Below are 10,908 nucleotides of genomic sequence, written 5' to 3'. Positions count from 1 at the left end.
ATTTATTTAGTTTTTTTAAATTACCAAAAATGCTTAAGTGTCACCCAAAAACAATAAATACAATTTTAAATAACAATAATAATAACAAAAATAATTATAAATTACCCAAAACACTCACTTGCTCAATAAAGGGTTAAACATCTGAAGTGCCAACTTTCAAACAGATTTCCACTGTAGTCGCCAATTTTCCTGAAAGGATTAATTGAGGCGATAAGAAAAGAGGAGGGAAAAGATGTATGGTTTAATGTCAGTCCGTCCCACTCATGTCAAGTACAAATGCCGCTGGGCAGAGCTGAGACTGAATTCCACCCTCCTGACGCCTGACCTCACGTACACAAACACACGAGCACACACACACACACACAGCTTCACGCGCCCACATCACACAGTCATAGCACTCTCTGGAGGAAGCTCAAACCAGTGGAAGGGGATGCTGGCGGCTGGCAGCCACTAAGTAAGTCCACTTTCATTCCCTCTCTTTCCTTCTGTCTTTGTTGTCTTTGCCATTCTAGAACATGTCTCAGTTCATTCATCTCCCACACTCTGTTCTGTCACTGTGAAAACAGCCGCGGTGTTCTCACATGGGGGGGACTTTTCAAACTCTTCTCTCAGTATGCGTTGCACACACCTTTCTCCTCTCCCCCACACACGCACTTTCTTTTCTCTGCATGTGAGCAAAGGCACAAGTAAAGTCTGAGTCGATTTGCATGCAAGAGCAAAGCCTCAGTAGCAAGCTTTTGTTTTTACATGGTAACAATAGAGTTGAGCATTTGAATGTTGATCCTGTTTTAGGAGGTCTCAATGCAACTGTGGTTAATTATAGCAGCTAGGATGCAGGTAAATTACTATTATCATTACTGATAGGGTCATTCTGGAATTGGAAGACATTTGAACTTCAAAATTAGTGAAAAGTAAGCCCTCACTTTTCTGATGTTCTGCTACATATTAATCGTAATAAAACCAAACAGCAATTAAAAAACAACAAACTAAATCATATGGTTGGTTAGCTTTTTTTTTTTTTTTTTCAGATTAATGGTAACACTTTTATGACATTATTTATTTGGTGTTTACAATATTTGGTAAAAATCCCAATTCAGGGTTGGAGCCCAGTACTAATGTTAGCTTTTTCTAAGTAGTAGAAGCTAGCTGTTTAGTCATCGCTTACTGCTGATCAAGAGGACAAACTCACTTGTTTAAATAAATCATGTTGGAAAATAAAGGATAATTGTCTAATTCTGGTCAAATGCATAACATGGCTGCATAAGGTAGAGTGAGATATTTAATCAAGGCTAACAATTTCATGAAAATCAGAAAAAATAGAGGAGACATACATTTTCTCTAACCATTGTTTTGGAAAACTTTTTTTGAGTGTTGTAATTTTTCATATTTGGATTATTAAACTTTTGAAGAGTTGGATGTATAATAAAACATTATTACTGTTTTTATCAATTGTTTCTGGGCGTATTAAAACTGTCATCCCGATCCGTGAGCGCAATTCATTCAAGCACACACACGCTGAAAGATTTAAGGCTTAATGCTTGGATCCAAATCTAGCTCGCACGTGGCCACACCTGAAGCTCTAAAGTCGGGCCTGATGTTTCACCTGTTTCAACATGATTCATCTCCCTCACCGAGCCACTGGTTGAGCCTTATCAGTGAGCTTGATTGCTATTGGCTACAGCTCAGTCACTCTTTTTGAATCTTTGTTTACATACTTTCAAAGGAGGAAGAAGACGGTTATTTTCCAGGAATGTGCTGTTTTGTTTTGTTTTAGTACATTCCCAGTAATAATTAACTGGGCTGTTAAAGGTGAGCAATGTTGTGTGTTGGTAAGATACAAAAAGAATGTGTGCTGGTTGTGACTCTAGACTCATTATAAACTATTTGAAGATAGGCTAGAATCAATATGTACCTTGTTAGTATTGCAGTATTTGTAAGCGTAGTGACATAGCAATTACCTTCTCACTGTATGCACAGTAAAGCCTGAGTTATACTCCCGCGTTGCGGTGACGGCGCAGCGACTACGGCGTCATTCAACATTCGATAGTTCTGCGGTGAGGGAACGCGTTGGTCTGTAATTCACCGCCAAGCCACTAGAGGGATGTGGCGTTATGTTTGTACGGTTTTGGGGCATGCTTGTTGATTTCCGCTAGTCGGAGAAAAAATAAACAATGCAAGATGGAACTCTTGAAAGTAAATATTCTGCTCATCAACACTGAATAAATAATAACATATGTACACAATAAATGATGAAGTGCACCAACCAAAAATACGACATAAAGTGATAAAAAGTCGGCAGTTTTTGGCCGACTGGGTCACCGCTTCGTGTGGCCACTCGATTCCAAACACACGTCTCGGTGGTTCTTCCATTTTTTTTTTTTCAATCGCCAACCTTGCCATTTGGCAATCACAATAATGTCTTGACGAGACTTGCTCTTCGATGATACTCCCGTCGGCTTGGTCCATTTTTGCGTGTAGAAAATAATGTTTGATTCTATTCTACAATGGCGGTGATTTGGCGCTAAACCGTAAACAACAGTCTGAGCGGACCAATCACAGCCCGTTTTCGCCAGGTCATACACGTCTACGGGACGCGAAGGTTAGAAAATTCGAGAGGCGCGCATCAGGCTACGGCGTAGGGTCGTAACTCGGTTCTTCGTTGACGGCGTAGGTCTGACGCGGAAGTATAACTCGGCCTTAAAGAAGGCACACACATTTGATGGCCTATTGTGTGAGTGGGCAATCATCTTTCTCTCTCCCTTGCCTCCTTTCTCTTTCTTTTCAGATCTTAGCACCAGCCTTCACTCAGCTGATCCAGACAGCCTACATCATCTCAGGAGAGTCCATCATATTCCCACTGCTTTGAGGGGGGAGGCTGGCCAAAGAATACCAGGGTTTTACCTGATCCTTGACTCATTCACAGAGCAGGAAACCTGAGCCAAAGGGGGGGGAAAAAGAAGAGATCATAAGCCACCACTGAAACAAGAACCTCTAGATACCTGCCAGGGTGACAACTGGTTGTGGTGCTTGAAGAAACACAAGTTAGGATGCTGGCTAAAATTCTGGAGGAGATGTGGGTGGAGCCGGAGGTGCTGGAGGCCCTAAGCGAAGAGCAGAAGAGGATCCTTTTCCTTAAAATGAGAGAAGAGCAGGTACGCCGCTGGAGGGAATGGGAGGAACGGGAAGGAGAGAACATTGGAAGAAGCAGGCCCAAGAAAGGTAACGTGCACCGATAACACTGCAGCTTTTTTAAGCAATAACGCTTCTTTTTCTTTTAATGGTAGATTGCAATACTGCATCTACATCCTAATATAACAATAGAGAGAGAAATGCATTAACCGATCATCGTTTGGACTGTTTGCACAATCTGTTTCAAGAATTCTCTATACAAAATGTAATAAAAATCTGTTTGCATTGGGTTAGAAAGGTACCGCTTTAAACTGCAAGGTGTGTTGAATATTTTGACTCTATCAAAGGTCCAAAAGAGTTAATGTAATAAGATTTGGAGCCCAGTTTTCTCTGCCCTCCTGGCTTCACACAATCATTATGATCCATCTTTATTTAGTTCTACTTCAGAGGAGAGCCTCACCTTTCTCCACTGGTCCAGCAACATAATGTGTATGCGCATGTGATTGACAGGCTCTATCAGCATGAGTCGAATCGGTTTACGGGCTTGCAGCTGAGTAAGATTGACTAACCCCCTGTGGTTTCAACCATATATTAAATTACAGTCTTTGTTTATCCAATCTCTGTCATGTCACCCGAGAGGCAACCAAGTCTGTTTGTGTTACACAACACACACTTTTTGTTGTTTGTGCTGTTGATGGCAAGCACCTATACATAATTTAAAAAATACCAGAATTTTGATTAACTTTAATAATATATAGGGTTTTGGTTTTAAATATGGTAAACATTATTGAATAAATATAACTAATATTTGAAAAAATATTTACCATAATTTTGGGAGAATAAGCCACTACCTTTTTCCCCTCGTTTTGAATCCTGCGGCTTATCATCCAGTGTAGCTTATTTGTTGATTTATTTGGGCTAATAGGTAACACTTTAATTGACAGCAGTGTCATAAAGACTGCCATAAGACCATTATAATTATCATATAATATTCCCATGGGCATTAATGAATGTTAATGACAGATATCATTAAGTGTCATTCTGCAAATTGATAATAATAATAATACATTTTATTTGTAGAGCGCTTTTACCAATGCTCAAAAACGCTTTACAGGTTAAACAAAAGCAGCAAACAACGTGAACAGAACAAAACAATAAAGAAAATAAGTTAAAAGTTAGTTTAAAAAGGTGATTTTTTGGACAGTTTTTTGAATGTGGGAAGGTCTGAACAAGTACGGATGGGTTTAGGGAGTGAGTTCCAAAGGGAGGAGGCAGCAAGAGAGAGAAGGCTCTGTCCTCCTAGGTTCGGTGTGTTCTTTGTTGGGGCGGTGCGAGGATGTTTCCATTAGAAGAGTGGAAATAACGGGAGGGGAAATTATGTCTCTAACTCCATTTATGTCCAGCTCGGATCTTTTTCATTCATTCAAAATGAAGATAATTTGCCGGATGACACAAAATGACGTCTTTATCTGTCTTAAGCATTCATTAATACTCATGCTTGGACTTCAAAACTCTATATTATAGAGTATATGGCTCATGGCAGTGTCATGTCATAATTATGATGGTCTTATGACAGTCTTATGGCAACACTGTCAAATAAAGTGTTACCAAATTCTATAACTAGCAATTAATGAAACAACTAGAACAGTAACTGAAGAAATAATTAGCAAAGAACATAAATTTCTATTTGTTATTTACAGCTGTAACACTGCAATGCATGTTAGGAGGCATGTTGGACGACAACAGCGTTGACAGCAGGTGGCAGCAGGGGTTGACTCTTTCCCCCAAGAGAAATGTGATGGCCAAATGAAGCAATGAATCTCTGCAGCTAATTGGTACAAAGCTTAATGGTGGTTCATTTGGTCTTATGATGCCGCTGTCAAAGAAAGTGTTACCGGTTGATATCTTTTGGTGAAATTATCCCATAATAGAGTGAGGATAGCTGCGTCTTATATTCCAGTGCAGTTTATCTATGAACAAATGCCATTTTCATGTCAAATTTGGTGGGTGGCGGCTTATAGTCAGGTGCGCCTTATGGTGCCAAAAATTATGATAATAATATGTTCTATGTTAAATCCAGGTTGTACCTGTGTTTCAAATGATGACAAGCTGTATAAAATGATGAAAAATTTAAAATAATTGAGTCATCATACATTTAATGTTATAGCATATGCCAACTTCAATAGATGAATTTAGGTGTTTTTACCTTTATGGTATACAGCAACATTTAATTTTAATTTAGTTTATATTTGAGCCTAACCCACTTAGCTAATGGACAATTAATGTGTAAACTTTACCTTGTGTTTCAATGACTGGTTATCATGACTCATAGAGAGAAATTACTCTCTCGTGCATGCGCGTTAAATCAAAAGCAACCAATATTATACTCTTAAACTGGTGCAGAAGGAAAACCTTGAAAGAATGAATGAGATGGAAAACATTTGTCGTGAGGACTGAGTGATCAAGTGGCAGCTAAAAAATAGCTTGAGTTGCACTTTTCTTTTTGTTATTTGAATTAAATCGTAACATTTGAGTTTTTTTTTTTTTTTTTTTTTTTTTACATTATATTCTAATTGGTAAATGGGTGTTGTCTAATATTGTATTAGAGATGTATATATAATTAGACAAGCGTGTTAATTATTTTGGTCTTGGAAACTGTGGGCTTCTAACCCAAGAATGAGAGCGTTAAATCCGTGCATACAAAACCAAAAATGCAATAATCTGCAAGGACAAAAATACTGCCAGACTACTAACCTTGTACAACAGCACCATCTTCTGGACACAAGCCTCCATAACAATCCTTCAGGCAACGCTCTCAACTGATGTTTTCCTCTTTTTTTGTGTGTGTTGTTGTTTGTAGCCACCAGTAAGCATGTGAGCTGGCTCCTCGGCCGTGATGGAGACGTGTGCGTTCGTGTGATTGGAGAAATGGATGAGTTCAGGTCATCTAAACTCCTCCACAACATTTTTAATGAGAGGTAAGCACACAAGATATCCTGTGACTGACAGATAAACTATCATCTGTTTTTATGCAGAGATGAAAGTAGATTTTAGAAACGCAGCAACAACCTACACCAGAAGATCTAACAACTGCAGATTATATACAAAAGTGCTTCGGTTTAAATGAGTATTTTCAAAACAACTCAACGCACAAAAATGTATGCCTGTACCACCAACAACAAAAGTGACCCCCCCCCCCCCTCCCAAAAAGGTCCAAATTGGCCCTAGAGTGGAAATATTTTTCGTCTTCCGCATTGCTTTCTAGCACTTTTTTAACCATCTTGGGAGTGATGTTCACCAGAGCTTCAGTTGCCAGCTTCACATTCCTGTCCTACTCCAACATGAACAACATGACATATCAGAGTCAAAGTAGACGCAAAATGAGAACAGAAATTGAAATTTCGAGGTAGCTCAAGTTACACTATTTATCCCTGACTTGATCATTGAAGTTATTTGCAAAATGAGTATGTGGATGAGTGATTCATTGGCTAGTCTACCTGCTGACTGGCGATTGTCCCGTAGGCTCCATTGTGATAGTATGAATGGCATCCAGACAGCAGACATGCAGGCAGGAAAAATGGCCCAGCAGCTTGGATTTAAAAAAGAAAGCCACCTAGCCTTTACCGAGGACACCACTGTGAGTTAATGTGTTTGTTTTGCTGTTAGAGTAAGGATAATACGATAACTGTTGACTGATTGTAACATCATGCACTCTTTTTGCACAGAGTGGTTGTGACTCACCAAACAGCCACTCGTCTCAGGACGAGATGGACTCCGACTGCGCGGATGATGACCCGAAGGACCCCGGCGAGGGCAGCGACAGTGAATCAGGCAGCAGCTCGGACAACCTCAGCGACTGGGCTCCTCTCCGCGGGCCCCATCTTAGTCGCCATGGCAACAAACCAGCACTCAAAACCCAGCTGTTCGACGCAGAGATGGTCAGCCCACAGGCCAGAGGTGAGAAAATGAGAGGCTGGTGAAAACAAATTGCCAAATTCATTTCCTAAAGAGGAAAAGCATACTGATTGATTGTGGGCAAAAAGTGGGAAATGGAAAAGTGGAAAGTGGGCAAATTTAACAAAGTCTGAAAATGAACATTGAACACAAAATAATCACTTGCGTTTTCTTGTTTTAAATTCAATCTGGAATGTGGATTGTTTGGGCTAATGTGCTATTGTGTCTTTCGAACATTAGTTGTTTATGACAAAATACTATCAATGATTGTGCCAATGCAGCTAATGTCATAAATTAGAAAAAAAACAAAAAAACATCCAAGGATAGATTAATGCATTATTAATGTGTGATGGATTAACTCAATAAAGTGCTTAGAATCCATCCTTGAGGGATTCCACATACTGCAGTTGGACTGCAGGCTTCTTCTTCACCAATGATAATGTTGTTTGAGGCTTTAGCTTTGTTAATTATTACAAGAAACAATTATCTTGTTTTATCTTCCCACACCTAATTTGGTTATGGATACACATTTAAAACTACACAACAATAGGTGTCACTTTGGCTAGGTTCATACCGCAGGTCTTAATGCACAAATCCGATTTTTTTTGTCATATCTGTTTTTTTTTGGGTGTGCCCGTTCAGACTGCCTTTGTCCATTGAGCCCGTTCACATATCAATTCCCAGTCCGAGATTTGCTGAGGAAACTGACCCACATGCACAAGAACATCAAAACAAATGACCACACATGCTGGCTCAACGTCATCATATTTTCATTTCCAAAAAGAGGACACAAATAAGAGACATAAATAATCCCCGTTTAGTCTTATATTCAAAGTTTATATGGATCGATAGCCTGCAGGCACTGTCCGTGCATGACTCACACACATATGGACCATTTGCCCCGACTCTCGACCGTGTAAGCAATCTTGAAATATTGATCATATGGAGCAGAGAGAAAACCAAGCATTCTCAGAATTATCCTCAACCCATTTTATTTTTTTATGACTGTTGTCAAGCTCGACCCTTCCCCAAAAGCCATGTTCAAGTCAAGCTAGGCGATAACGCACAGCTGAGCCGCTACTGTAGCACCCTGTCTGTCTCGCTCTTTGCTGACATATTTGCTGAATGTATTCCAATTTGGGAGACTTGACAGTTGAGACCGCCGCGACATTCGGGAAAAATGTGGCTTAGATTTGAATAAAACCACATACAAAAATGACCCAGATCGGATTTGAAATGGTCCACCTCTATGCGACCGTCAAGTTAATGCCTCACTCGAAAAAATCTGATTCATGCGTTAAGACCTGCAGTATGAACCTAGCCTTTGATTCAACTTTTGATAATAATAGTAATTGTCCTTTCCTTTTCAGATGTCTTGTGGGTTCAAGAAAAAAAGTTAGAATATGGAGGAAGAGTGGCCCAGCTGAGAAAAGCCTTTGGATCTGGTCCTTCAGACAGTTTCAGCAAGTCTCCATTACCTGCGAAACCTGCTCAACTATTGACCAGACGCATGTCGTTGATCCATTAGCCTGCTGTTAGACCTTCTTTGAAACAATGCTGTGACCCAGAAATGACAACTGGACTGAATAGTGTCACAAGTCCTGTGTCCAGAGTAGCTTCATACTCAAGATGTTTGTTTTCGAGACTGACGACCGAACAGGACCCTGACTTGAATCCTAAGGGTGAAATAAATATAGAGAAATACAAAGAAATCGCTCAATCTCCGTCGGGGACAACACGCAAATGAAATTTAATCATCAACTATCCCTTTCATCAATGAGATTACACACCTGAACATTTGTGGTGGATTTATCAGTACAGTACCGTACTGTGAAAAGATCACAAACATCACAATGTTTGTTGTTGTTTTTTTGCTTTTGTATTTTTTTTTTTTTTTTTTTTTTTGCTGTAATAGCTGGACATATGCTACTTACAGGATTGCACAACAAAATAAGAAACAGTACTCACTTCAAATAGAAACCTTGGCACAAGAGAACTGAAGATGGACTAAAGGACTCTCATATCCAAGTCATCAATGGATCTATTCACACACATAAATCACTATGATACTTTTACCATTGAAAGCCAGTAGTTAGGAATAAATATTGTCAGAATAACAAATATAACACAATGTTACAAGACTGGGTTTTATTGTCTTTCAAGAATTATTTTCTGTGTGACGTAACAATGACTGTTTGATATTTTCATTGAGAGTAATAATAATTAAGTGTTCAGACATTTAAAAAAAAACTAAACCCAACATGTCCAGACTTCACAGTCACAGTTTCAATAAATGTACTTCATCAGATGCTTTTTACTTAAGGGGGGGAATTCCACAAAATACATTCAAAACATTGCATCTAATTGACCATGTGAAAAGCCATATTTTTTACTCTCGAGAGAGTGAGACTTCATGGGGATATGATATGTCATGGCCATTGCTTTATTCACTGACAAATTAATACAGAGTTGGTCAACGACATTGGTCCAATCTACTTATTTCCCCAAGTAAAGGTGAACGACACTCAGCTGACTCGCTGCATTGTTCAATTTGATGTCCCATTTGTATTGATTGCAGTCAGGCTGGAGTACAATCAAAACAAGTCAAGCCAATGACTGTTTATACCAGGGGTGTCCAAACTTTTTGCAAAGGGGGCCAGATTTAGTGTGTTAGAAATTTGAGGGGCCGACCTTGGCTTACGTCCTTTACGTAGAACGATATATTTAAGCAAATTTTAGCAAGCCATTCTGTGTGTCACATTTGCTTTATTATTTTTTTAAATTAATAATTTCAACAATCTCGCAACTACCCTTTGTGGCGTTCTCCTTCGACTTTCGGGCTCTTGCGAAATACTGCTGCTGTAAAATTAAACTAGCTTCAAGTTGCTTCAATTTCTCGCTACGCATATTCCCTGTAATCCTGTTGTACACGTCAGCGTGTCTTGTTTGGTAATATCGCCTCACGTTGAACTCTTTAAAAACAGCAACTGTCTCTTTGTAAATGAGGCAGACACAGTTGTTGCGTATTTTAGTGAAGAAATAGTCCAATTTCCACCTATCCTTGACGGGTCGGCTGTCGCAGTCAACTTTCTTGTTTTTGTTGATTGTCGCCATTTTAGAAAATTGAGAGTAAAGGGTTACACGGGGTATTGTTGCTTAGAGTGCTGCTGCCTTTTAGTGGGTAAAGGAGGAGCAGCATTTAAGGTGTAAGCTACTTGATATGCTGGTAGCAGTACTGCTGACCAATTTATCAAGTCTGTATGCGGGCCAGAAGTTATTAATTTTGTAACAGAGGCTGGGGGCCGGATGAAATTTGATCACGGGCCGCATTTGGCCCCCGGGCCGGACTTTGGACATGTCCTGGTTTATACTATGCATTACAGTAACAAAGACCTTCATTACAACAACAATAAGGCAGTCTGCAGACTCTTTTTGAAAGTCAGTTTAACAAGCGGAAATTAATCAGAATCCAATGATTGCGACCCTTTTTCTGTGAATGTAGTTTTTATATGAGAATATGATGAAGCTTTGACCTAGAACTGACTACTGTGAAGGTGTTGACAATGAGACAATGTTTAAATCCACTGAAATGCCAGGAATTCAGATTTTTTTGGTGCACAGAGGTGATAAAACAGATTAAGTCAATGTATGTGTCCTTGATTTGTTATCACTTGTTGAATGCGCAAAGGACACTTGCTTATTGCTTTCAAAAACTATCCTGCTACAACTCAAAGACAGTTGAGTCGTATAGGTTAATTGATTTAAAAAAAAAAAAAAAAAAAAGAAACAACAACTCAAATAAGTCAATTTATTTCAATGGAAGCA

The 10,908-nt window shown here is 39.3% G+C and overlaps 1 protein-coding gene across 2 annotated transcripts; it reads left to right on the top strand.

The window, feature by feature from the left end:
* Nucleotides 1–286: 286 nt before the first annotated feature.
* Nucleotides 287–9,222, top strand: zgc:92242 (uncharacterized protein LOC436899 homolog). 2 transcript variants are annotated; one of them, XM_057851180.1, is made up of 6 exons: nt 287–454; nt 2,786–3,219; nt 5,990–6,107; nt 6,652–6,766; nt 6,855–7,086; nt 8,454–9,222. In XM_057851180.1, the coding sequence occupies exons 2-6, from the start codon at nt 3,048–3,050 to the stop codon at nt 8,609–8,611; spliced, it is 795 nt and encodes a 264-aa protein (XP_057707163.1). In that variant the 5' UTR covers nt 287–454; nt 2,786–3,047; the 3' UTR covers nt 8,612–9,222. The 2 variants fall into 2 exon arrangements, with proteins under 2 accessions (XP_057707163.1, XP_057707164.1); XM_057851181.1 differs by having other exon boundaries at nt 292–454; nt 2,793–3,219.
* The last annotated feature ends 1,686 nt before the right edge of the window (nt 9,223–10,908 follow it).

This window comes from Corythoichthys intestinalis, chromosome 11 (assembly GCF_030265065.1).
Source record: "Corythoichthys intestinalis isolate RoL2023-P3 chromosome 11, ASM3026506v1, whole genome shotgun sequence".
Taxonomy (NCBI): Eukaryota; Metazoa; Chordata; class Actinopteri; order Syngnathiformes; family Syngnathidae; genus Corythoichthys; species Corythoichthys intestinalis.
The sequence above is the reverse complement of the archived record's forward strand: the minus strand, read 5'-3'. Positions and strand labels throughout refer to the sequence as shown.

Excerpts from the sequence above, each read along its gene's own strand:
- zgc:92242 (XM_057851180.1), top strand. The coding sequence starts at position 3,048 with ATGCTGGCTAAAATTCTGGAGGAGATGTGGGTGGAGCCGGAGGTGCTG. Across the intron at positions 3,220-5,989 it reads AAGAAGCAGGCCCAAGAAAG|CCACCAGTAAGCATGTGAGC; the intron begins GTAACGTGCACC and ends TGTTGTTTGTAG. Across the intron at positions 6,108-6,651 it reads CACAACATTTTTAATGAGAG|GCTCCATTGTGATAGTATGA; the intron begins GTAAGCACACAA and ends ATTGTCCCGTAG.